Source organism: Hyperolius riggenbachi, chromosome 4, assembly GCF_040937935.1.
Source record: "Hyperolius riggenbachi isolate aHypRig1 chromosome 4, aHypRig1.pri, whole genome shotgun sequence".
NCBI classification, from domain to species: domain Eukaryota; kingdom Metazoa; phylum Chordata; class Amphibia; order Anura; family Hyperoliidae; genus Hyperolius; species Hyperolius riggenbachi.
Genome location: NC_090649.1, coordinates 46,620,641 through 46,648,055, shown reverse-complemented (window position 1 = coordinate 46,648,055; position 27,415 = coordinate 46,620,641). Strand labels below are relative to the sequence as shown.

At 48.5% G+C, this 27,415-nt stretch overlaps 1 protein-coding gene across 1 annotated transcript in view; it reads left to right on the top strand.

The window, feature by feature from the left end:
* Window positions 1-27,415, top strand: part of LOC137504639 (allurin-like) — a 98,349-nt gene that overhangs the window by 47,974 nt on the left and 22,960 nt on the right. The window contains exons 5-6 of the mRNA XM_068233220.1: window positions 3,507-3,597; window positions 4,852-5,003. Coding sequence (XP_068089321.1) covers window positions 3,507-3,597; window positions 4,852-5,003 — 243 coding nt within the window. The remainder of the gene's footprint in view (window positions 1-3,506; window positions 3,598-4,851; window positions 5,004-27,415) is intronic.

Here is a 27,415-nt window from a genome sequence, read left to right as displayed (position 1 = left end):
ATTTTCTGGTGACTGGTGCCCACATTACGATTTTCTGGTGAACTCTGCCCACATTATGATTTTCTAAAGGCCCACATTACGATTTTCTGGTGAACTCTGCCCACATTACGATTTTCTGGCCCACATTACGATTGTCTGGTAAAATGCTGCCCACTTTACAATTAATTTACAGTGAAACGCTGCCCCATTACGATTCTTTGGCACCTATGGGGGGGGGGCCCATCCAAATATTCGCAGGGGGGCCCAGTGATTTCTAGTTACGCCCCTGGCCAGCTTAACATATGTATTGCACTGTCCACGTTTTGATTTTAGTGATTTTTCTACAGTAAAAAGAGAACATTTTTCTTAGTATTTCCCATTTTAAGTGTGGCTATTTTGAAGCCAATCATGATGTCATTTCCTGCCCTACTCTTCTCTGCCTGATTTGCCTGCCCTTCACTATAGAAAGTGCATTGTCTCAGCATGAGAAATATTGGCCAATCAGAGAGGAACAGAGGTGTGGGAGGGGAAAACAGGAGGGAAAGAGGCTTCAGCCAATCAGGCTGCATTTGTTAAGTCTGAGGGGAAATAGAGAAGCAAAAAAGGACAACCCAGCAAGCCCTGCAACTTCCTTTTTGTGAACCAATTTTGTGTGTACCTAATAAGAGTCAGGTGAACTGGGGAATGATCATTTATCAACAAGAAAATCAATAGTGATTTTAACTTTTGGATTGCCTGGTTAGCATCCTTATTACTTGTTTACCAGGTAAACATAGAGAAATTGATTTTTGACCTCTCCCTCTACCTGGGACCCATACTGACCTCTCCCTCCCCAGCATTAGCACTACAGTGATCCGGCCTCCCCAGCACCCACACTGACCTCTCCCTCCCCCAGCACCCACATTGACCTTTCCCTCAGCAGCAGAACCCTTTCTGTCCCCAGCAGCACCCATAGTGACCTCCCTCAGCACCCACACTGACCTCTCCCTCCCCCAGCACTTTAATGACTTCCCCTTTCTGCAGCACCCACACTGACCTTTACTGACCTCTATATCTCCTAACATCCACCTACACCCCTCCCCTATAGCTGACACCCAGTACTACTCACACAACACCCAGTACCTGCACCCAGGCCTGACATTGAACCAGAACCCACATGACACCCTGTACCCACACCCAGAAACCACATGGCATCCAGCATCTGAATTCAGCACCCACATGACAACCAATACCCCCCTAGGCAGAAACAAGGAGGGAGACCATGATGCCACCGGTGATAGGTCCGACTGACTCCACACCATTGAATGCAGCCAGCACTTCTGTGATTGACTGTATGTTTCAAGCAGATGGGCTCAGGGGAATGGTTTGGGACTGTTGGAGAGCCAGGGGAGTGACAGTCACATGTCACTACAGGGCAAGGGGATTGGGAGGGGAATGTCCCCCACCACTTGTAGGTATTACTGTGCATTTTAGGGAGCAGGGGGGGGGGGGGTTCAGGCGAGGCCCCTTTTCTAAAAATGTGAGCACCCCCCACTTAAGGACTCTCTTGCACGGCCCATCTCTGGGTCTTATAGAACCTTCATGTTCCTCTCCTCATCCTGTTGTCCCTGCACTGGCTCCCCTGTTAGCAGTCTCTGATTGTAACAGGAATGTTCGTATACAGTGGGTTGCAAAAGTATTCGGCCCCCTTGAAGTTTTCCACATTTTGTCATATTACTGCCACAAACATGAATCGATTTTATTGGAATTCCACATGAAAGACCAACACAAAGTGATGTACACATGAGAACTGCAACGAAAATCATACATGATTCCAAACATTTTTTACAAATAAATAACTGCAAAGTGGGGTGTGCGTAATTATTCGGCCCCCTTTGATCTGAGTGCTGTCAGTTGCCTATAGACATTGCCTGATGAGTGCTAATGACTAAATAGAGTGCACCTGTGTGTAATCTAATGTCAGTACAAATACAGCTGCTCTGTGAGGACCACAGAGGTTGTCTAAGAGAATATTGGGAGCAACAACACCATGAAGTCCAAAGAACACACAAGACAGGTCAGGGATCAAGTTATTGAGAAATTTAAAGCAGGCTTAAGCTACAAAAAGATTTCCAAAGCCTTGAACATTCCACGGAGCACTGTTCAAGCGATCATTCAGAAATGGAAGGAGTATGGCACAACTGTAAACCTACCAAGACAAGGCCATCCATATAAACTCACAGGCCGAACAAGGAGAGCGCTGATCAGAAATGCAGTCAAGAGGCCCATGGTGACTCTGGACGAGCTGCAGAGATCTACAGCTCAGGTGGGAGACTCTGTCCATAGGACAACTATTAGTCATGCACTGTACAAAGTTGGCCTTTATGGAAGAGTGTTAACAGAAAGGATAAGAAGTCCCATTTGCAGTTTGCCACAAGCCATGTGGGGGACACAGCAACCATGTGGAAGAAGGTGCTCTGGTCAGATGAGACCAAAATGGAACTTTTTGGCCAAAATGCAAGACGCAATGTGTGGCGGAAAACTAACACTGCACATCACTCTGAACACACCATCCTCACTGTCAAATATGGTGGTGGCAGCATCATGCTCGGGGGGTGCATCTCTTCAGCAGGGACAGGGAAGCTGGTCAGAGTTGATGGGAAGATGGATGGAGCCAAATACAGGGCAAACTTGGAAGAAAACCTCTTGGAGACTGCAAAAGACTTGAGACTGGGGCGGAGGTTCACCTTCCAGCAGGACAATGACCCTAAACATAAATTCCAGGGCAACAATGGAATGGTTTAAAACAAAACATATCTATGTGTTAGAATGGCCCAGTCAAAGTCCAGATCTAAATCCAATTGAGAATCTGTGGCAAGATCTGAAAAATGCTGTTCACAAACGCTGTCCATCTAATCTGACTGAGCTGGAGCTGTTTTGCACAGAAGAATGGGCAAGGATTTCAGTCTCTAGATGTGCAAAGCTGGTAGAGACATACCCTAAAAGGCTGGCAGCTGTAATTGCAGCAAAAGGTGGTTCTACAAAGTATTGACTCAGGGGGCCGAATAATTACGCACACCCCACTTTGCAGTTATTTATTTGTAAAAAAATGTTTGGAATCATGTATGATTTTCGTTCCACTTCTCACATGTACACCACTTTGTATTGGTCTTTCACGTGGAATTCCAATAAAATTGATTCATGTTTGTGGCAGTAATGTGACAAAATGTGGAAAACTTCAAGGGGGCCGAATACTTTTGCAACCCACTGTATTTGTCTATTGCGTTTTCTAACATAAAGAGTACAGCACTATAACGAGGGTCACTATATTATAAGACCTCAAATGAGAAAAGAGAACAATAATGGGAGTGTTGTAATAATGATGGGAATGCTGCAATGTCATTAAAAAATAGTCACGTGACAATCTGGACACCAGGACAGATCAGCAATAGTACCGTATATATTACCGGCATTGATTATTAGCACTTCTTTACTGTTAAATACTTTTTTCGTTTTTTTATTTTTTTTTCTTCTAATCCTGTATGAAGTCCTGGTGTAAAGATGCAGCCCGCAATGCTCAAAGAGTTGCCAATGAGTGTAGTGATGATCACAGCCATCCAGGAAAGCGCTACATAAAAAGTGAGTATTAAACAGTAAACAGCATTGAAAATCTAAGCCTGTGAATAGAAAACATAAAAAAGTGTACCCGAACCAAAACTCAGGTGCAAAAAGAGATACTTACCCAAAGAGACAGAAGCCCTATGGAACCCATTGAGGTCTTCCTCTGTGTCCTCCAGTCCCCCATCGCCTAGAAGATTGCTGACAAGGGCAAGTCAGCGATCTTATTCAGATGGGGGGGGGGGGGGGGGCAACTACTCAGATTCCCTTCCTCTGATACAGAGGACTACACTACAGCTCAGGTGTTTTATATTCTCATGCAGAACTCTCCCTGTATATTGCCTAACCTTAACACCCCGCCCCCCTGCCCCAGGATGACTAACCTTACCTTAAACCCCCCCCCGACGGCTAATCTTTACTGTCCCCCACCACATCTACCCTTAACCTTTACACCCCCATACATAGCTTTAACCCCCCTCCCCTTTCAACCTTAACGCCCCACCCCCACAGGCCTAACCTTTACTGCCCCCACCCTTATATGTTTATCTCATGATGAAGTATCTCTGCTTACAGTTGAGGTGAAGAATAAGTAAGGTGAAATAACTCATGAGGAACATTTTGTATATTAGCCCCTGCATGTTTGGCAATTTACTTTTCAGCACTCTGCTTTCTTTGTTTCTCAGAAAACACCTTTAAAGGAGCACTATTGCGAAAAATTTTAAAATGTAAAATATGTGCAAACATCGACAAATAAAAAGTACATTTTTTCCAGAGTAAAATGAGCCATAAATTACTTTTCTCCTATGTTGCTGTCACTTAAAGTAAGTAGTAGAAATCTGACAGAAGCGACAGGCTTTGGACTAGTTCATCTCTTAATAGGGGATTCTCAGCAAGGCTTTTATTCTTTATGAAGATACTCCCTAAAAAGGATTTAAACAATGATGCTGGCCAGCTTTCCTGCTTGCTTCACAGTTTTTTTTTCGGCAGTTGGACAGAGCAACTGCCATTCACTAAGTGCTTTTGAAAATAAATAAATCCCTGAGAATCCCCCATGAAGAGATGGACTAGTCCAAAACCTGTCACTTCTGTCAGATTTCTACTATATACTGTAAGTGACAGCGGCATAGGAGAAAAGTAATTTATGGCTTATTTTACTCTGGAAAAAAACGTACTTCTTATTTGTTTGCACATATTTTAAATTTTACAATTTTTCACCATAGTGCCCCTTTAAGTTCTTCTTGATTTGCTTACTTTTTTTTTTTTTTTTTGGAGCAGAACCAATTTTTGAGAACTGTGGCGAAAACTACTACTTCTCATCTGTGAAGGTTACGTGGGACTGTCCACTCAGGTCTTGGTGTAAGGAAAAAGACGATTTTATCTACGGAGAAGGACCTAGAGGAGGTGCTATAACCGGCCACTATACCCAGGTAAACCTCAGTTAGTCAAGAATCTTCGGAGAAATCAGGAATGTGAGACCTGCTACATCTTGTAGAACTAATCCTAAATAGAACTTTCCTTTTGCCTATTGCTGTTCATTCAGCTTCTACAAATGTTGACCTCAGGGCCAGATTTACAGCTCAGGAGCCTATAGGCACAGACGTTCTTGCACCCTAAGCTCCACCCCTCACCACAGGCCACACCGTCTCCCTTTCTTATGAAATAAAACCATGCAAGGTAATGCAAATACAGGATCTTCTCAAAAAATTAGCATATTGTGATAAAGTTCATTATTTTCTGTAATGTACTGATAAACATTAGACTTTCATATATTTTAGATTTAAATACACACAACTGAAGTAGTTCAGTTATGAAAGTCTAATGTTTATCAGTACATTACAGAAAATAATTAACTTTATCACAATATGCTATTTTTTTTAGAAGATCCTGTATTACCTTGAGGTGCATAGTGTCACTGTGGTGTGGGAGCAGCACTATGCCACAGCAGTGATATCTTTGCTGCTCTGATCAAATCAGGTGACAGCTGGCCAGTGATGCAGTGTCGCCCTAAGGAAACACTGCTTGAAGCCAGGTCATAGGTGTCAGATGGGGAAGGAGACTGTATGAAAGAATAGAGAGGGTCAATTAGCTCCCCATCCCAGGTAGATGGAGAGTGTAGAGGGAGAGGCTGGCAGAGTGAGTGAGAGAACAGAAATAGAGGGAGGGGCGAGAGGGAAGGAGGAGGGAAGGAGAGAGAAGAAGAGAGGGGGGAGAGAGAAAGGGGGAGGAGAGATAGAGAGGGGGAGAGAGGAGAGGGGGAGAGATAGAGGCGGGAGGGAGAGAGAGAGGGAGAGAGAGGGAGAGGGGAGCAGGGGAGATAGAGGGGGAGGGAGAGAGAGAGAAGGAAGTGGGGGAGATAGAGGGGGGGGGGAGAGAGAGGGGAGCGGTGGAGATAAAGGGGGGGGGGGAGAGAAAGGGGAAGAGAGAGAGAGAGAGTGTGTGTGTGTGTTTCTGTCTGTCTGCCTGTCTGTCTGTGTGTAAGGGGAGGAGGGAGGATAGGTGATAGTGCATCAGATGAATGAACCAGTTACCTTTTCCACTCAGGGCTCCTTTCATTCTATCACGGAGGGGGCTTGGACCCTTGCAGCCACTGATCACCCACAATCCCTTTCCTTTCTCCTGCCGCCGAGTCCTGGCCACTGTTCTGTGTGATGCAACAGTGGGGCAGTCAGGAAACAAACTCCTCAGTCAGAAGTGCTGCCCATAATTCATAAAAGTCACAGGTTTACTTTAACCCTTACAACGAAAATAAAAAAGTGAACACATGCATAGTTAACTCGGTTAAAAAAAGACATTCGTCCATCAAGTTCAACCAGAAAATATGGTAAAGAACTTAAAACAGGTAGGGCTTGATTCACTAACCGGCGCTAAGCCGGTTAGTGTGCCTTATCACTTATTGGGCACAAACTACAGCGCTAACCATATCTGAGGTTAGTGTGCCTTATCTGAGGTTAGTGTGCCTTATCCGAGGTTAGTGTGCCTTATCTGAGGTTAGTGTGCCTTATCCGAGGTTAGTGTGCCTTATCCGAGGTTAGTGTGCCTTATCTGAGGTTAGTGTGCCTTATCTGAGGTTAGTGTGCCTTATCTGAGGTCACTGTGCCTTATCTGAGGTTAGTGTGCCTTATCCGAGGTTAGTGTGCCTTATCTGAGGTTAGTGTGTCTTATCTGAGGTTAGTGTGTCTTATCTGAGGTTAGTGTGCCTTATCCGAGGTTAGTGTGCCTTATCTGAGGTTAGTGTGTCTTATCTGAGGTTAGTGTGCCTTATCCGAGGTTAGTGTGCCTTATCTGAGGTTAGTGTGTCTTATCTGAGGTTAGTGTGCCTTATCTGAGGTTAGTGTGCCTTATCTGAGGTTAGTGTGCCTTATCTGAGGTCACTGTGCCTTATCTGAGGTTAGTGTGCCTTATCCGAGGTTAGTGTGCCTTATCCGAGGTTAGTGTGCCTTATCTGAGGTTAGTGTGCCTTATCTGAGGTTAGTGTGTCTTATCTGAGGTTAGTGTGCCTTATCTGAGGTTAGTGTGCCTTATCTGAGGTTAGTGTGTCTTATCTGAGGTTAGTGTGCCTTATCTGAGGTTAGTGTGCCTTATCTGAGGTTAGTGTGCCTTATCCGAGGTTAGTGTGCCTTATCCGAGGTTAGTGTGTCTTATCTGACTTTAGTGTGCCTTATCTGAGGTTTGTGTGTCTTATCTGAGGTTAGTGTGCCTTATCTGAGGTTAGTATGCCTTATCTGAGTTAGTGTGCCTTATCTGAGGTTAGTGTGTCTTATCTGAGGTTAGTGTGCCTTATCTGAGGTTAATGTGCCTTATCTGAGGTTAGTGTGTCTTATCTGAGGTTAGTGTGCCTTATCTGAGGTTAGTGTGCCTTATCTGAGTTAGTGTGCCTTATCTGAGGTTAGTGTGTGTCACGGAATAGCCGTGAGAAACGCAGGTGAATCTAGAGAATTCACAGTCGCTTTCCTGATCGCTCCCTGTCGGATCTGTGTAGTCAGGCAAGCGATCCGAAAATGACATTTTTGTGTTGTTTTAAATCCAGAGATCTGTTCCCCTGTGAGCCAAAGCAGTCCCCTCACCGCTCCGGAATGTCGCACGTGGCTGGACTCCCTGCAGGGCCCAGCTCATTCCCCCTACAGCAGATGTCCCCATGAAAAGGACCAGGAAACTGGCTCCACAGGGGGGCCATAGAAAGCCAGCCGATCCGGCACCGAGCACGGGCCATAAGAAAAGCATGGGTGATATGATTTCCTGTCGGCATACGAAAACCGTATGTCGCACAGCTATAAAATTCATATCGTCTTGTCCGGTAAAATCTGGCCATCGTGCTGATATGAAATTCCTTGGGATAGACCGTCCGGTTATCGAGATATGAATCTTCTCAGGAGCCTGACCCGCTGGCTTAGCCGTGTCTGATGTCATATTAATCTGTATTTTCCAACAAGTCTGAAGCTGTTACCCCCCTAAATGTAACATGTATGGTTCAGGAGTTACAGCAATTCATAAGTTTAGCTCTAAAATCTCTCAGAGGGAATGAACTGTCATTTGCTGGTAGCTCAGAGGGGGCTGGCACTGCCACACCCCCAAACCAGCTTCATCAAAAGCACAGAGCCAGCAGGCGGGCTGGAGTCCTCCACACTGAACCATCTTGCACTCATCAGATGCCAGCTTGAGGATATGCTGGCATCCACCTGGTCTGAACTCTGAACTCTGGACTTTGAAACCAAGGACTTTATGATTCTTCCCACAATAAGGACATCTTTCCAGGAACTAAGTATTTTTCTCCCTTCTTTTATTTTTCATACTGGCTATTACTGTTTTAATAATTGTTGATTTTCATAATTGTCTGTATATATTAATTATTTATATTGCGTGAATAAGTCATTCACTGTTTCGCTACCCTGCTTATCAGCACACACAGAAATGATCCCGGGTCTCTGAAGATACGCTACTGTTTGTTTGTTGTTGGCTAGACAGAATATCGTGTGTTTAACCGTTTTATTCGCAGGATTAGTCAGTCAGTTAGTGGGCCCCACGGTCCCATAGTAACCGCGGTGGTGGCAGTTTACTCTGAACCAGTAGGTGACGTTGTAATTACCCGTGTCTCACAGGCTCCCTTCTGAGTTGTCTGCGGCTAATTCTTAACGGTTCCTGCGCATTGACTGCGACCAGAGTTCGCACGATCTGTGCGCTGGCACCGTTTAGAAGGCTAAGTGCGGTCAGCCACTAGGGCTCCTGTGACAGTGGTGGCAGCGGTGGGATCTGTGTTGTGCTGAAAGTATCTACGATAGCGCTAGCGCTATCGAGAAACAAACTAATTCGTTGGTGTAGCTGGAAGGCAATATATTTTTTATATATACAGAGAGACTGTGTAGCCAGTACCCCTTCCCCAAAGTTTTATTTTATTTGGCATGGAAATGTCCGGGAACTACCAGAACATGTGCCTAGCAGACCTGGAAAATCTTTGCGAAGAGAGGGGCATTGGCATCCTCCGCAAGACAAAACAGGACCTGATAGCAGACTTGTCCAGATGGGATGCCCAGCAACTGCGGGAGCCGGGAGTGTCCGCTGAGGTGGATACCAGCCCATCTGACAATCAAGGGGAACCAGAGGCTGAAGATCTTAGGCGTACAGAGGTTGAGCATCCTGCGGGCCCTGTTGCAACAGTTACGCCAGAGACTGAGAGTATGGACCCCAACCCCAGAGTTTCTGAAAGTACTCGCCTGGAACCGGCCAGTACTGGACTGTCCATGGGTGCTGACCCGGTAATGCAGCAGGCATTACAAAAGCTGATGGAGACTGACCTGGAAAAGTACATGCAGTACATGGAAGCACGAGAGGAACGGGAGCGCCAATCTGCAGAACGCAAGGCTGCTGCTGCTGAACGCCACGCGGAGAGGGATGCCGCTGAGCGAGAACGGGAGCGCCAACGACAGCATGAGCTAAACATGGCAAAAGTGCAACAGGCCAGCCGGAGTTCACCGCCCAGCCTCCCTGCTGAAGGAGCTGCAGCACCCGTAAGTGCAAAATTTAAATTTGCTAATATTGAAAAAGACACAGACATTGACTTGTTTTTGCGGTCTTTTGAAAAAGCATGCCGTCAGTATCGTCTGTCCCCAGACCAGTGGGCCAGACATCTGACACCTTTGCTGCGCTACAAAGCGCTTGATGCCTTCGCAGAATTGCCTGCGGAGAAGGATAATGATTATGCTGCTATAAAAGACGCTATCATTACTAAGTACCAGCTGACGCCAGAAGCCTATCGGAAAAAATTCAGGGCCTGGCAGAAAAAGCCTTCTGATTCGTACCGAGATGTGGTCAGCAGCTTGCTCACCACACTCCGCCAGTGGACACTAGGCCTCACCAAAGGGTCTTATGATGTCCTGGAGGACTTGATAGTCCTCGAACAATTTCTGAACATTTGCCTTGCTGATGTACGACAGTTTGTGTTAGAACGCAGGCCGGCTTCAGCCACTGTCGCTGCAGACCTTGCTGAGACTTTTGCAACTACCCGGGTGGCTGATACCCGCAGAACTGTCCCATCCAGCTGGAGAGGAGGTCAGCCCAATACCTCGGCAGACCCTCCTGCCCCTGTGAGCCGTCCTCCACAGAGGCCACCCAGCGCAGCTGCTGCACCCAGGCCTGCAGCGCCTGGAGAGGTCACCTGTCACTACTGCCGACAGCCCGGACACATGAAATTCGACTGTCCGGAGCGGAGACAGACACCACCAGCACCTGGATCATCTGCATCACCTGCACCTCACCCACAGCAGAGGCAACCCGCCAGCGAACCACAGCCTGGATCATCAGATTTTGTCCTGTTTGCCCGCGGAAAGGAAATCCGCGACCGAACCGACCAGCAGCAACTTGTTAGAGTGAACGGCAAAGTTGTCACCGGATTTCGAGACACCGGAGCTGACATCACGTTAGTTCACTCACATCTTGTGCCAAAGGAGAGCATCAGCTCCAGCCAATCCCTTGCCCTTACTGGAGTAGAGGGCACCCTTTTTCACATAGCCCACGCGACAGTGAAGCTGGATTGGGGAGTGGGAGGAATCCAAGAAAGGGTTGTTGGGGTTATGAAGGATCTCCCAGTCCCTGTGTTGCTGGGGACTGATTTGGGCAAGCTTGTGTCCTACTATGAACCTGCCACGACCGCCTTGTCGCTCACGGAAGGAGACGGACTCTCCACCCACCACCAGGTACTTTATACACTTGGGGGAGCACCAGGGGGAGGCGGGTTGAATGTGCCCAGTTCAAGGGTACCAGGTTCAATAGTGCCTGCTTCAAAGGCACCTGAGTTTGATGTACAGACTGTCTGCTGTGATGATGCTGTAACTGTACCTGAGTTTACTGTACAACCTGTCTGTAATGGAAAAATGTCTATACCTGTCAATGTCATTACTGCATGCAATGATGACTTGAGTAATGTCCGTCTGTGCCATTCTGACAGTGTACCTGTGCTAGCAGTACCGCGCAGCTGCACTGCTCAGAACCCGAGCTCAGAACAGGTGGAGGGGGTTCCGGCCTCCTCCCCCTCCTCTGACCGCAGGGATGAGACCTTTCCGCCGCTGCCCTCGTGTGACATGAGCCAGTTGGCTGAAACTGACAGCGCCGTATTCTCAGCCGCACTACAAAGTGACCCAAGCCTGGAGGTGCTCAGGCAGCAAGCCGCTGAGCCCCTCGCAGACGGGGCCGCTTTCAAGGTGTACTGGGAAGGTGGGAGACTGTACAGTGAGTCTGTACAGCCCCCTGCAGGTAGATCCCACGCGATTACCAAATGGCTTGTGGTCCCGAGTGCGTTCAGGGGACATGTGCTGAAATCCGCACATGGTAATCCTCTGACAGGGCACTCAGGGGTCCGCAAGACACTTGCCGGTATTCGGAAACAGTTTTATTGGCCCCGGATGAACAGGGATGTAGCAAACTACTGCGGAGCATGTGCCGTCTGTCAGGAGCTGGGAAGGTCCAGGGATTCCCGCGGGGTTCCCTTAGGTCCACAGCCACTTAGCAGGCGAACCCTGCGTGGGCTGGCTGTTGACCTAACCAACCCACTGCCCGTTGTCAGCAGTCCCGGCAGACACCACGTCCGACTGCAGTGGCGCAAACGCCCTGTCCAGAACGGTCCATGTCGGGTCAACCCTGAGGGTAGCAGACCGCGACCGGTCCAGGGGAACCGAGCCACAGGCTCCAATAGGTTTCCCTGCCGCACCGGCAACCCGAGACCCGTCAGCCAGGTTGGCCGACACCGGAACGCTGATGGGCTGTCCTGGTGTCGGGGGGAACTAGGCCCAACAGCGCCAATGGCTGCTACGACGGATGTCTTGCTGACAACCCTCTACACAGCGTCCGGAAAGGGAGGTGTCACGGAATAGCCGTGAGAAACGCAGGTGAATCTAGAGAATTCACAGTCGCTTTCCTGATCGCTCCCTGTCGGATCTGTGTAGTCAGGCAAGCGATCCGAAAATGACATTTTTGTGTTGTTTTAAATCCAGAGATCTGTTCCCCTGTGAGCCAAAGCAGTCCCCTCACCCCTCCGGAATGTCGCACGTGGCTGGACTCCCTGCAGGGCCCAGCTCATTCCCCCTACAGCAGATGTCCCCATGAAAAGGACCAGGAAACTGGCTCCACAGGGGGGCCATAGAAAGCCAGCCGATCCGGCACCGAGCACGGGCCATAAGAAAAGCATGGGTGATATGATTTCCTGTCGGCATACGAAAACCGTATGTCGCACAGCTATAAAATTCATATCGTCTTGTCCGGTAAAATCTGGCCATCGTGCTGATATGAAATTCCTTGGGATAGACCGTCCGGTTATCGAGATATGAATCTTCTCAGGAGCCTGACCCGCTGGCTTAGCCGTGTCTGATGTCATATTAATCTGTATTTTCCAACAAGTCTGAAGCTGTTACCCCCCTAAATGTAACATGTATGGTTCAGGAGTTACAGCAATTCATAAGTTTAGCTCTAAAATCTCTCAGAGGGAATGAACTGTCATTTGCTGGTAGCTCAGAGGGGGCTGGCACTGCCACACCCCCAAACCAGCTTCATCAAAAGCACAGAGCCAGCAGGCGGGCTGGAGTCCTCCACACTGAACCATCTTGCACTCATCAGATGCCAGCTTGAGGATATGCTGGCATCCACCTGGTCTGAACTCTGAACTCTGGACTTTGAAACCAAGGACTTTATGATTCTTCCCACAATAAGGACATCTTTCCAGGAACTAAGTATTTTTCTCCCTTCTTTTATTTTTCATACTGGCTATTACTGTTTTAATAATTGTTGATTTTCATAATTGTCTGTATATATTAATTATTTATATTGCGTGAATAAGTCATTCACTGTTTCGCTACCCTGCTTATCAGCACACACAGAAATGATCCCGGGTCTCTGAAGATACGCTACTGTTTGTTTGTTGTTGGCTAGACAGAATATCGTGTGTTTAACCGTTTTATTCGCAGGATTAGTCAGTCAGTTAGTGGGCCCCACGGTCCCATAGTAACCGCGGTGGTGGCAGTTTACTCTGAACCAGTAGGTGACGTTGTAATTACCCGTGTCTCACAGGCTCCCTTCTGAGTTGTCTGCGGCTAATTCTTAACGGTTCCTGCGCATTGACTGCGACCAGAGTTCGCACGATCTGTGCGCTGGCACCGTTTAGAAGGCTAAGTGCTGTCAGCCACTAGGGCTCCTGTGACAGTGTGCCTTATCTGAGGTTAGTGTGCCTTATCTGAGTTAGTGTGCCTTATCTGAGGTTAGTGTGCCTTATCTGAGGTTAGTGTGCCTTATCTGAGGTTAGTGTGCCTTATTTGAGGTTAGTGTGCCTTATCTGAGGTTAGTGTGCCTTATCTGAGGGTAGTGTGCCTTATCTGAGGTTAGTGTGCCTTATCTGAGGTTAGTGTGCCTTATCTGCAGTGTGTGATGTAGCTTTGTGCATCTTTCAGTGTGCACAAAGCTATTTAGTGTGCACAAAGCTACTTAAGGGGCACTAAGTTCAGATAAGGCACACTAACTCAGATAAGGCACACTAACTCAGATAAGGCACACTAACCTCAGATAAGACACACTAACTCAGATAAGGCACACTAACCTCAGATAAGGCACACTAACCGGCTTAGCGCCGGAAAACTCTTTTTTACTCCGGCGCTAACACTTAGCACCGGTTAGTGAATAAAGCCCGTAATGTCAGTGCCCGGTTGGCGTCCCACGCTGTGCAGGATTTGGATGCCGTCATGGCCTTAATGTCATTTACGGCTATAGAGGTGCTCACTGTGTAATTTGGACACCGGAAAGTGTAAGAATGGCACTATGTAGGCCAAAGTCTAAACAAAGAAAACATGGGGCTTTATAGGAACAAATTGACTATTTATTTTCACAGTCATAAATCTTCTAAGTTGCGGATATTCAGTATGGACATGATTCAGAAATCAAATCTTACAAAAGAGACTGCCTGACATGTTTCACTGCCAAAAGCTGCTTCCTCAGAGAGACACAGTATACATGAACATCAGATGCAGGCAGGGTCAGACTGGGACACTGGGGGCCCACCAAAGAAATTTCAACCTGGGGCCCACACATCCCATGATTGCGGTGAAACAAGGGCGTGACCAGGCACCGGAAGGTGGGCGTGGCAATGATGTATTATGGACAGGGCCAAATGTACATGATCTTAGCAGCATTGTAATTCAGAGACACTACTGCCCAGCAAAACTTTGCATAGAGTCCCCTCCTTCAATATAAAGTAATGCCCTACTTTGCAGAGGTTGCGACCGCAGAGGTTGCGACAGCATCAGGGCCCTTGGGCCAAAGGGACCCCGAAGGGCCCTCCCTCAATTTACAGTATTACCTCTCTATTGGTCCTTTGCTCATAATAATCACTTCTATAGATGCTTGTGGTAATCATTAACAAACTATTTTACAATACCTTCTTGCACCTCTGACACTGTAGTTGCCATTGGCAGGTTTTGGTGCGTCGTATCAATTGTTATGTATAGAGTGCCTGGGGGGCCCCATTGTAAAATTTGTATCGAGGCCTACAGCTCCTTAGCTACGCCACTGCTCTCAGCATGAGTGATTACAGCACTGAGAAGAGAATTTTTGTGCTGCAGGCAGCAATTGGAGCTCTGTCAGACAAGGAGGGGGGCCCACCAGAGACCTGGAGGGGGGGGGCCCACCGAGGGAAAAAACTGTACTACTGTGGCCCAGTCCGATACTGGATGCAGGTCAGGAAAAGTATCACACCGCAATCTATCGTGGGAACTGGCAAAGCCATCTACGCCTGCTCCATGCTATCACAGCTATGGAGAAAGAAGGATAACGCTGTATGGCTCCTTCACATACACCATGTAACACAACACACCATATAAACATTCACAGAGCAGGTGGAAAATGTATGTGAACCCCTAGACTAATGACATCTCCAAGAGCTAATTGGAGTGAGGGTGAGATATATATTAGCTAGCTGGAGTCCAATCAATGAGATGAGATTGGAGGTGTTGGTTACAGCTGCCCTGCCCTATAAAAAAACAGCCACTAGTTTTGGGTTTGCTTTTCCCAAGAAGCATTGCCTGATGTGAATGATGCCTCACACAAAAGAGCTCTCAGAAGACCAGCGATTAAGAATTTTGACTTGCATAAAGCCAGAAAGGGTTATAAAAGTATCTCCAATAGCCTTGCAGTTCATTCGTTCACGGTAAGACACATTGGGCTTGATTCACAAAGCGGTGCTAACCTACTTAGCACTAGAGATGGGCCGAACCTCCGATTTTAGGTTCGCGAACTTTCGCGGAACGTTCAGTTCGCGTTAAAGTTCGCGAACCGCAATAGACTTCAATAAGGATGCGAACTTTGAAAAAAAAAATAATTATGCTGGCCACAAAACTGATGGAAAAGATGTTTCAAGGGGTCTAACACCTGGAGGGGGGCATGGCGGAGTGGGATACATGCCAAAAGTCCCGGGGAAAAATCTGGATTTGACGCAAAGCAGCGTTTTAAGGGCAGAAATCACATTGAATGCTAAATGACAGGCCTAAAGTGCTTTAAAACATCTTGCATGTGTATACATCAATCAGGTAGTGTAATTAAGGTACTGCTTCACACTGACACACCAAACTCACCGTGTAACGCACCGCAAACAGCTGTTTGTGTAGTGATGGCCGTGCTGGACTGGTGCGCACCATGGCGAGAGCAGTGGCGTACCTAGGGCATTTGACACCCGGTGCTGGGTATTATAAGACCCCCCCCCCCCCCCCCCAAAAAAAAAAAGGTAAAGGGGCAAAAAATGGGTGGCGCAAAAAATGGGCGTGGCCATGCCCGGCTGAGGGCGGAGCTAACTGTAATTTGACGTGAACCCGGGTGAAAATACACGTAATGTGTGCAGATTTGCCCAGAGAATACGTTCAATCATGTCTGCAGATTTGCCCAGAGAATACGTTCAATCATGTCTGCAGATTTGCCCAGAGAATACGTTCAATCATGTCGGCAGATTTGCCCAGAAAATACATGCAATCATGTCGGCAGATTTGCCCAGAAAATACATGCAATGATGTCGGCAGATTTGCCCAGAGAATACGTTCAATCATGTCGGCAGATTTTCCCAGAGAATACGTTCAATCATGTCGGCAGATTTGCCCAGAAAATACATGCAATCATGTCGGCAGATTTGCCCAGAAAATACATGCAATCATGTCGGCAGATTTGCCCAGAAAATGCATGCAATCATGTCGGCAGATTTGCCCAGAAAATGCATGCAATCATGTCGGCAGATTTGCCCAGAGAATACGTTTAATCATGTCGGCAGATTTGCCCAGAGAATACGTTCAATCATGTCGGCAGATTTGCCCAGAGAATACGTTCAATCATGTCTGCAGATTTGCCCAGAGAATACGTTCAATCATGTCTGCAGATTTGCCCAGAAAATACATGCAATCATGTCGGCAGATTTGCCCAGAGAATACGTTCAATCATGTCGGCAGATTTGCCCAGAAAATACATGCAATCATGTCGGCAGATTTGCCCAGAGAATACGTTCAATCATGTCGGCAGATTTGCCCAGAAAATACATGCAATCGTGTGGCAGACCTGTCCAGAAAACACTTCAATCGTGTAGCAGACCTGGCCAGAACATAAATGCTACCCCCGGCTGCTAATATAAATTAAAAAGAAAACATTTACTCACCTGCAGCAGAGCTCCTGTTCCGGCCTCCGTCCAGTGCGCAGCTCCCACGATCCTCTGCAGCCAGCAACTCCCAAAGTCTCCAGAGCAGGGCTTCGGACATTTTACTATAGCCCTGCTCTGCTGCTGCGGTGAACTGATACGGTGTCTATTAGATGCCGAAAGTCAGTTCACGCTGGGGGGTGCTTGGAGAATTTTAAGGGGTGCTTCAGCACCCAAAGCACACCCCTCCCCCGTGCCGCCACTGCCCCCAGTATAGGTAGCTAGCAGTTGCCCCCAGTATAGGTAGCTAGTTGCCCCCAGTGAAGGTAGTATAGTTGCCCCAATATAGCTAGTATAGTTGCCCCCAGGATAGGCAGCATAGCTGCTGCCCCCAATGTAGGTAGTGTTGCTGCCCCCAGTGTAGTTTGTATAGTGGCCCCCGTAGAGCTGCCCTCCAGTATAGCTAGTATAGTGGCCCCCATAGTTGCCCCAGTATAGCTAGTATAGTGGCCCACAGTTTAGATAGTATAGTTGCCTCCATTGTAGCTGGTATGGTGCCCCCCCCCCAGTATAGGTAATATAGTGGCCCCCATAGATGCCCCCAGTGTAGCTAGTTTAGTGCCCTGTGCCCCCCCCCGTTTAGCTGCCTCCAGTATAGTGGCCCCCAGCTGCCAGCTAGTATAGTGGCCGCCAGTTTAGGTAGTATAGTTCCCCCCCCCCCCGTGTAGCTAGAAGGAGGGGTGACAGCAGGGATAGTGGCGGGGAGGGGGAAATATCCCTCCCTCCCTCACCTGGGTCCCCTCCTTCTGCCTCTCTTCTCCCCCCAAAAATGCGGGCAGCGGGCCGGTGGCAGTGGGCAGCGAGCAGGCGAGCGCGGAGTATACTCACGTTACTTCCGCGTATCAGCCTGGAACGCTGCGTCGCCGTCACGTGCCTCTACTGCGCCTCCAATGATTGGAGGCGCAGAAGAGGCACGTGACGGTGACGCAGCATTCCAGGCTGATACGCGGAAGTAACGTGAGTATACTCCGCGCTCGCCTGCTCGCTGCCCACTGCCACCGGCCCGCTGCCCGCATTTTTGGGGGGAGAAGAGAGGCAGAAGGAGGGGACCCAGGTGAGGGAGGGGGGGATATTTCCCCCTCCCCGCCGCTATCCCTGCTGTCACCCCTCCTCCTAGCGCTGCTCTTCCCCTCCTTAGTCAGGTGTAGGGGGGTCGTGGCGACACACCCCTGGCTGACTGGTACCCGGTGCGCCCCGCCCCCCTGCGCCCTTAGGTAGGAACGCCACTGGGCGAGAGTGCAGGTTTTGGTGGCTTTACAGCCCATATGGTCGCCTGGCTGATGTAGATGAATGACAGAACAGTGACTGTCCAGCTGATCAAATTTGGTCTGACCACAATGAAGCAATTACCTTATTATCTTTTGTGTGCCCCCCGAGACACTCATCTAGGCGCCGGTCATTGCTTCATTGTGATACGCAAGCCCCTTCACCACGGCAAGGTAATGATCACGAAGGGGAATGGGCGCATGTACCTGCCTTTTCTTTTGTTGTTGCAGCTGCCCGCAGTGCAGCCAGAAAAATTAGGCAGTCATGTACACGCACCAGAAAAATTATTACAGCGGCCGCTGCTAGCAGCGGCCTAAAAAATTCAGCAATCCGCCTGGAGTCCCGGACCCTGTTGGTGGTGGCGGAGAAGGTAGTCAAGCGGCCTGCAGGCAGACATGCTGTGTGGAGGGACTGGGAACGACTTAGTCTTCTTGGGGCAGCCCAGGCAGCCAGTCACACGGCGTGCAGGCAGAGATGCTGTGTGTGCGGGGACTGACTTAGTCTTGGGGCGGGCAGCAGCCCTCCGGGATCCATGCCTCATTCATTTTGATAAAGGTGAGGTACTTAACACTTTTGTGATTTAGGCGACTTCTCTTCTCTGTGACAATGCCTCCAGCTGCGCTGAAGGTCCTTTCTGACAGGACGCTTGCGGCAGGGCAGGAGAGAAGTTGGATGGCAAATTGGGACAGCTCTGGCCACAGGTCAAGCCTGCGCACCCAGTAGTTCAAGGGTTCCACATCGCTGAGGCGGAGTGGAGGAGGGTGCCTGTGAAGGTGCAATGGAGAAAGCGGCAGAAGCAGATGATGCACCTGAAGGAGGAAGAGGAGAAGGAGGGTGACTTTTCTTTTGTGTGCTGCTGCTGCTTTTGCTCAGGTGGCCATCCCATTGCTGTTTGTGCCTTTTCTCCAGGTGCCTTCGTAAGGCACTTGTCCCTACGTGAGTGTTGGCCTTTCCACGGCTCAATTTTTGTTGGCAGAGCGAACAGATGGCTTTGGTCCGATCTGAGGCACACACATTAAAAAATGTCCACACCGCTGAGCCACCCTGGGATGTGGGCACTATGGGGACCTCAGCAGCTGATGCTGAAGGGCAAGTTGGCTGGCTGTACATAGGTGGCGATACATGGTGCCGGACTCTGCCACCAGCTGTTTCTGACGAAGATCTGCCCCAGCTTCTTTCAGCAACTTCTCTCCTCCTACTACTCTCTGACTCCCCCTCTGAACTGTCCCCCTCTTCATTTCCTCTATTGGGAACATACAGAGGATCCCTATCATCGTCAGCATCGTAATCATCCTGCCCAGCTTCGCTTGCCTCAGAAAAATCCAAACATCCACCATCAGTAGGTCCTTCATCCTCCTTACACGTTACATCCATAGTGTTGCCGCGTAACGCAGACATATGAGCTGGTGAAAAATCATCTGGCTGTAACAACAATGGCTGTGCATCAGTGATTTCACCACTAAATAATTCTTGCGAAGTGTCAAATGCAGCGGAAGTGGTGCTAGTAGTAGCGCTGGTGGCTAAGCAAGATGAGGTGTTCTGTGTCGCTAAATACTCAACCACGTCCTGACAATCTTGGGAGGTGATGGGACGTGCCTTCTTCCGAGCACTGTACTGTGGGCCAGGTCCACACGAAATTACATTTACACGACCTCGCGCAGACCTGCCGGGTGGCCTTTCTCTGGCTCTGGCACTACCTCTTCCTCTACCTGTTTTGTCCATATCGGGTATGCACGGAGTGGTATATCACACTGCGTGCACTCATGTAGGTAGGTGGGTTCACTTAACTGCACAGGTATGCGCACTGATGCGGTGGGTTCACTGAACACAACAGGTATGCAGTGGCGGGTTCACTGAACACAACAGGTATGCAGTGGCGGGTTCACTGAACACAACAGGTATGCAGTGGCGGGTTCACTGAACACAACAGGTATGCAGTGGCGGGTTCACTGAACACAACAGGTATGCAGTGGCAGGTTCACTGAACAGGTATGCAGTGGCGGGTTCACTGAACAGTACAGGTATACAGTGGCGGGTTCACTGAACACAACAGGTATGCAGTGGCGGGTTCACTGAACACAACAGGTATGCAGTGGCGGGTTCACTGAACACAACAGGTATGCAGTGGCGGGTTCACTGAACACAACAGGTATGCAGTGGCGGGTTCACTGAATACAACAGGTATGCAGTGGCGGGTTCACTGAACAGGTATGCAGTGGCGGGTTCACTGAACAGTCCAGGTATACAGTGGCGGGTTCACTGAACACAACAGGTATGCAGTGGCGGGTTCACTGAACACAACAGGTATGCAGTGGCAGGTTCACTGAACAGGTATGCAGTGGCGGGTTCACTGAACAGTACAGGTATACAGTGGCGGGTTCACTGAACACAACAGGTATGCAGTGGCGGGTTCACTGAACAGGTATACAGTGGCGGGTTCACTGAACAGAACAGGTATACAGTGGCGGGTTCACAGAACAGGTATGCAGTGGCAGGTTCACTGAACACAACAGGTATGCAGTGGTGGGTTCACTGAACAGGTATACAGTGGCGGGTCCACTGAACAGAACAGGTATGCAGTGGCGGGTTCACTGAACACAACAGGTATGCAGTGGCGGGTTCACTGAACAGGTATGTAGTGGCGGGTTCACTGAACAGGTATACAGTGGCGGGTTCCTTGAACACAACAGGTATGCAGTGGTGGGTTCACTGAACAGGTATGCAGTGGTGGGTTCACTGAACACAACAGGTATGCAGTGGTGGGTTCACTGAACAGTACAGGTATACAGTGGCAGGTTCACTGAACACAACAGGTATGCAGTGGAGGGTTCACTGAACACAACAGGTATGCAGTGGCGGGTTCACTGAACACAACAGGTATGCAGTGGCGGGTTCACTGAACAGGTATGCAGTGGCGGGTTCACTGAACAGTACAGGTATATAGTGGCAGGTTCACTGAACAGAACAGGTATGCAGTGGCGGGTTCACTGAACAGTACAGGTATACAGTGGCAGGTTCACTGAACACAACAGGTATGCAGTGGCGGGTTCACTGAACACAACAGGTATGCAGTGGCGGGTTCACTGAACACAACAGGTATGCAGTGGCGGGTTCACTGAACAGGTATGCAGTGGCGGGTTCACTGAACAGTACAGGTATACAGTGGCGGGTTCACTGAACACAACAGGTATGCAGTGGCGGGTTCACTGAACAGGTATACAGTGGCAGGTTCACTGAACAGAACAGGTATACAGTGGCGGGTTCACAGAACAGGTATGCAGTGGCAGGTTCACTGAACACAACAGGTATGCAGTGGCGGGTTCACTAAACAGGTATACAGTGGCGGGTCCACTGAACAGAACAGGTATGCAGTGGCGGGTTCACTGAACACAACAGGTATGCAGTGGTGGGTTCACTGAACAGGTATGCAGTGGTGGGTTCACAGAACAGGTATGCAGTGGTGGGTTCACAGAACAGGTATGCAGTGGTGGGTTCACAGCACAGGTATGCAGTGGTGGATTCACAGAACAGGTATGCAGTGGTGGGTTCACAGCACAGGTATGCAGTGGCAGGTTCACTGAACAGGTATGCAGTGATGGGTTCACAGCACAGGTATGCAGTGGCAGGTTCACTGAACAGGTATGCAGTGGTGGGTTCACAGCACAGGTATGCAGTGGCAGGTTCACTGAACAGGTATGCAGTGATGGGTTCACAGAACAGGTATGCAGTGGCAGGTTCACTGAACAGGTATGCAGTGGTGGGTTCACAGTACAGGTATGCAGTGGTGGGTTCACAGAACAGGTATGCAGCCAGCCAGGAACAAGTTAAGCCTAACTAATCTTTCCCTGAGAGACAGTCTGCAGCAGCTCGCCCTACTCTCACTAACGCAGGCAGCACACGAGTGACCGTAATGGCCGCCGCTGCCTGCCTTATATAAGGGGGGGTGGGGCTCCAGGGGCTAGTGTAGCCTAATTGGCTACACTGGGCCTGCTGACTGTGATGTAGAGGGTCAAAGTTGACCCTCAAGGTGCATTATGGGGCGAACCGAACTTCCGCAAAGGTTCGCCAGCGGGACGCGAACGCGAACCACCGAAGTGCGCGTGGAACCGTTCGCCGGCGAACCGTTCGGCCCATCTCTACTTAGCACGTCAAAAGTCTTTAGACGTGCTAACCAGGGTGCTAAGTAGGTTAGCACCGAATTATCTGATTCAGAAATTCGGTGCTAACCTACTTAGCACCCTGGTTAGCACATCTAAAGACTTTAGATGTGCTAAGTAGGTTAGCACCGCTTTGTGAATCAAGCCCATTGTCTATAAATGGAGAAAGTTCCGCACTGATGCTACTCTCCCTAGGAGTGGCCATCCTGTAAAGATGAGTGCAAGTGCACAGCACAGAATGCTCAATGAGGTGAAGAAGAATCCTAGAGTGTCAGCTAAAGACTTACAAAAGTCTCTGGCATATGCTAACACATCCCTGTTAGCGAATCTATGATATGTACAACACTAAACAAGAATGGAGTTCATGGGAGGATACCACAAAGGAAGCCACTGCTGTCCAAAAAAAACATTGCTGCACGTTTAAAGTTTGCAAAAGAGCACCTGTATGTTCCACAGTAGTACTGGCAAAATATTCAGTGGACAGATGAAACAAAAGTTGAGTTTTTTTGAACAAACACACTCTATGTGATGAGAAAATGAGGCACAGCACACCAACATCAAAACCTCATCCCAGTTGTGAAGTATGGTGGTGGGGACATCATGATTTGGGGCTGCTTTGCTGCATCAGGGCCTGGGCGGATTGCTATCATTGAAGGAAAAAATGATCTCCAAGTTTATTAAGGGCTCGTTTCCACTATTGCGGTGCAGAATCGCCTGGATTCCACCGCTGTTGAAATTCCATGAATTAGCATGCGGATGCGAATTTTTGCGCGTTTTTTGCCGCGAATTCGCATGCGAATTCGCATAGGTGAGGGTATATGCGAAATTAACCATGTCACTGCCTGTTTGAATTACATTGGTACCTATGCGAATTCGCATGCGAATTCGCATGAAAATTCGCATACCATAGCCGCATGCGAATTTCCTATTAAATACATTAGCGGCGATTCGCATGCATTCCACTCGCAGGCGAATTCGTTGGCTCTTTTGTGCGTTTTTTTACCGCTGAAAAAAACGCACCTCAACAACGCTACAGTGGAAACAGGCCCATCCACTTGCATTACATGTGCGAATCTGCATGCGTTGGACGCATGCAGATTCGCGATAGTGGAAACGAGCCCTAAGACATTTTGCAGGAGAACTTAAGACCATCTGTCCACCAGCTGAAGCTCAGCAGAAGATGAGTGTTGCAACAGGACAATGACTCAAAGCATAGAAGTAAATCAACAACAGAATGGCTTAACCACTTAACGACCGCCTAACGCCGATAGGCGTCGGCAGGTCGTTAGTGGTATAGCATGAAAACGGCCGCTCGATCGAGCGGCCTTTCCATGCCAGTTCACGGAGTGTGTCTCCGTGAACAGCCGGAGAGCCGCCGATCGCGGCTCGCCGGCGAAATGTAAACACGCGGGGAAGAAATCCCCGCTGTTTACATCACACGGCGCTGCTGCGCAGCAGCGCCGTGACGTAAAACGGGGATCCCCGGACTCTGATTTGCCGGGGATCGCCGGCATATCATAGGCTGAAGCCTATCCTATCAGGCACAGGACGGATATCCGTCCTGCGCCGCTCAGATTCTAAGGGAGAGGTAGGGAAGGCCGGGGAGGGCAGAAAGCGCTGCGGAGGGGGGCTTTGAAGAGCCCCCCCCGGAAAGCGCGGGTAGCCGGCGGCGATCAGACCCCCCCAGCAGGACATCCCCCTAGTGGGGAAAAAAGGGGGGAAGTCTGATCGCCAAGGCTCACTGCTGATCGGTGCTGCGGGCTGGAGAGCCCACGCAGCACCGAAAAAAAGCCCTGGTCCTTAAGTGGTTAAAAAGAAGAAAATACGCCTTCTGGAGTGGCCCAGTCTTGACCTTATCCCAATTGAGTTATTTTGGCATGAACTTAAGAAAGCGACATCCCAAGAATAATGTTGAGTTTGAGGCAGGGAACGCACTTGTCTTTCAGTTTCTACACTTTTCAGAAAACTGAAAGACAAATGTGACCTCTACCTTACAACAGCTAATGTAATTTATAGAGAAAACTGACAAATTGCCCAAGATGTCAGTTTTTTTTCTGCATGCGAAATCTGCATTAAAGTGTGACCTAGCTCATTGATTAACATGAGTTCTTAGTTGAAGTCAGTTTTTCTGTGCAGAAAAGGCGTACGAAAGCCGGTAAGTGTGACCCCTGCCTCAGGCAGGGAATGCACTTGTCTTTCAGTTTTCTGCGCGCGTTTTTCTGCTTACGTTTTCTGCACACCAAGTGTGTTTCTGTTCAGAAAAACGTGTGCGTTTTTTCACAGCAGCTAATGTAATTGATACATAAAACTGACAAAATATGCAGAATCATGATGCAGAATGTCAGGTTTTTTTCTGCGTGCGAAAAACACATTAAGTGTGAACTAGCCCACTGATTAGCATGAGTTTTTATGTGCAGAAAACGCGAACAAAAATAGTCAAGTGTGTTCCCTGCCTGAAACAGTTCTGTAAAGAGGAATGGTCAGAATTACTCCTGACCATTGAGCAGGTCTGATCTGCAACTACAGGAAACGTTTGGTTGAAGTTATTGCTGCCAAAGGAGGTTCAACCCAGTTCAGCTGATTTCGGCGCGCGTCTCTGAGAGCCGAGCGCCGAAACTGGGCGCCCCATAGCAGCAATGCTATGATGCGTGCCCCGCGTAGCGGTAATTCAGGGCTCCGGCGGCTGCCAGACCCCAAATTACATCTCCCTCCAAGTTGCAACAACTTGGAGGGGGAATAGTATTTAACACCGCTTCTGAGTTTAGCGGCAGCGGTGAGAGCCGTCATTCGGGTCTCACTGCGCCGAACTGAGCAGCACCGAATTAATATGCACCCGGTTCAACCAGTTATTAAATCCAAGGCTTCACATACTTTTTCCACCTGCACTGTGAATGTTTACATGGTGTGTTCAATAAAAACATGGAAACATTTTATTTGTGTGGTATTAATTTAAGCAGACTCTGATTGTCTATTGTTGTGACTAGAGATGGCCCGAACGGTTTGCCGGCGAACTTTAGGTGGTTCGCATTCGCTGGCGAAGGCGAACTTTTGCAGAAGTTCGATTCACCCCCATAATGCTCCATTGAGCACAACTTTGACCCTCTACATCACAGTCAGCAGGCACATTGTCGCCAATCAGACTACACTCACTCCTGGAGCCCCCCCTTATAAAGGCAAGGTTCTCCTGCCGTTTTACTCACTCGTCTGCCTACAGTAATTAATTAAGGGACAGCTGCTGACAGACTCTGCTAGGGAGAACTTAGGCTCTTGTAGGCTTGTTCCTAGCTGATTATTATTGGAACGTGGAACGTCTTGTCTTCCAGGGAATTGTAGGATTTAAAAAGCCAGCTTACATACCTTGGCCGAAAATTGAACCCAGGTCTGAGTGCTTGGTAGGCTGCTGTCCTAACCATTATACCTTGAACCACCAACCTTTCAGTTAACAGCCAAACACGCTAACCAATTGTGCCACAAAGACTTTGTACCACAAACACGGTGCACGCAGTTGCTGTTGAATGATTTTATGGGGATGTATGTGTGTCTTTTGGAGGGAGGAAGTAAGTCTGCTCCAAGAAGTTTCAGCATGTAGTGTTGGTGGTATAATGGTGTGGATAACAGCCTACAGAGCGGTGGGCCTGGGTTCTATTCCTGGCCAATATGAGTAAGCTTATGACATACTACAAATCCTTAAGCAATAATAATAATTCCTTTTTTTGTATAGCGCCCTTCTCCTGTCAGACTCAAAGCACTTGTGAGGCAGCCACAAGAGCGCACTCAGTAGGCAGTAGCAGTGTTAGGGAGACTTGCCCAATGAACTCCTTAATGAATAGGTGCTGGCTTACTGAGTAGGAAGAGCCAGGATTTGAAACCAAGACTCCTACATCAGAGGCAGAGCCCTTAACCATTATACAAGCAAGCTCATTTTTCTCTTGGATATATCATAATGGTACATGCTAGGCTGGCTTCAGCGTGTAGTGTGTTGTGTTGGTGGTATAATGGTTAGGATAGCAGCCTACAGAGTGGTAGGCCTGTGTTCTATTCCTGGCCAATGTGAGTTGGCTTTTGACATACTACAAATCCTTAAGCAAGCTCATTTTTCTCTTGGATATATCATAATGGTACATGCTAGGCTGGCTTCAGCATGTAGCATTGCAGTGTGTTGTGTTGGTGGTATAATGGTTAGGATAGCAGGCTACAGAGTGGTAGGCCTGTGTTCTATTCCTGGCCAATGTGAGTTGGCTTTTGACATACTACAAATCCTTAAGCAAGCTCATTTTTCTCTTGGATATATCATAATGGTACATGCTAGGCTGGCTTCAGCATGTAGCATTGTAGTGTGTTGTGTTGGTGGTATAATGGTTAGGATAGCAGGCTACAGAGCGGCAGGCCTGGCTTCTATTCCTGGCCAATGTGAGTTAGCTTTTGACATACTACAAATCCTTAAGCAAGCTCATTTTTCTCTTGGATATATCATAATGTTACATGTTAGGCTGGCTTCAGCATGTAGCATTGTAGTGTGTTGTGTTGGTGGTATAATGGTTAGGATAGCAGCCTACCGAACACTAGACCTGGGTTCGATTCCCAGCCAATGTATGTAAGCTGGCTTTTGAAATCCTACATTTCACTAAGCAAGCTCATTTTTCTCTTGGATATATCACAATGGTACATGCTAGGCTGGCTTCAGCATGTAGCATTGTAGTGTGTTGTGTTGGTGGTATAATGGTTAGGATAGCAGCCTACAGAGTGGTAGGCCTGGGTTCTATTCCCAGCTAATGTGAGTTGGCTTTTGACATACTACAAATACTTAAGCAAGCTCATTTTTCTCTTGGATATATCCTCATGCTACATGCTAGGCTGGCTTCAGTATGTAGTGTTGGTGGTTGTATAATGGTTAGGATAGCAGCTTACCAAGCACTCAGACCTGGGTTCAATTCCCGGCCAAGGTATGTAAGCTGGCTTTTGAAATCATATAATTCCCTGGAAGACAAGACCCTCCATCCTTTGGGAGGAAGGAGAGAGGGAGTGAGGGAGGCACTGCCTGATGTTATAAAGTAGTGTAGGCCTGCAACTGAACATTCAATAAGATTTCTGATCTTAAAACACTGCATTGTGTTAAATGCAGATTTTTTGGGGGGACTTTTGATGTGTATTTCATTCAACCATGTCTTCCTACAGGTATTAGACCCCTTGAAACATCTCTTCTATCATTTTTCTAGTC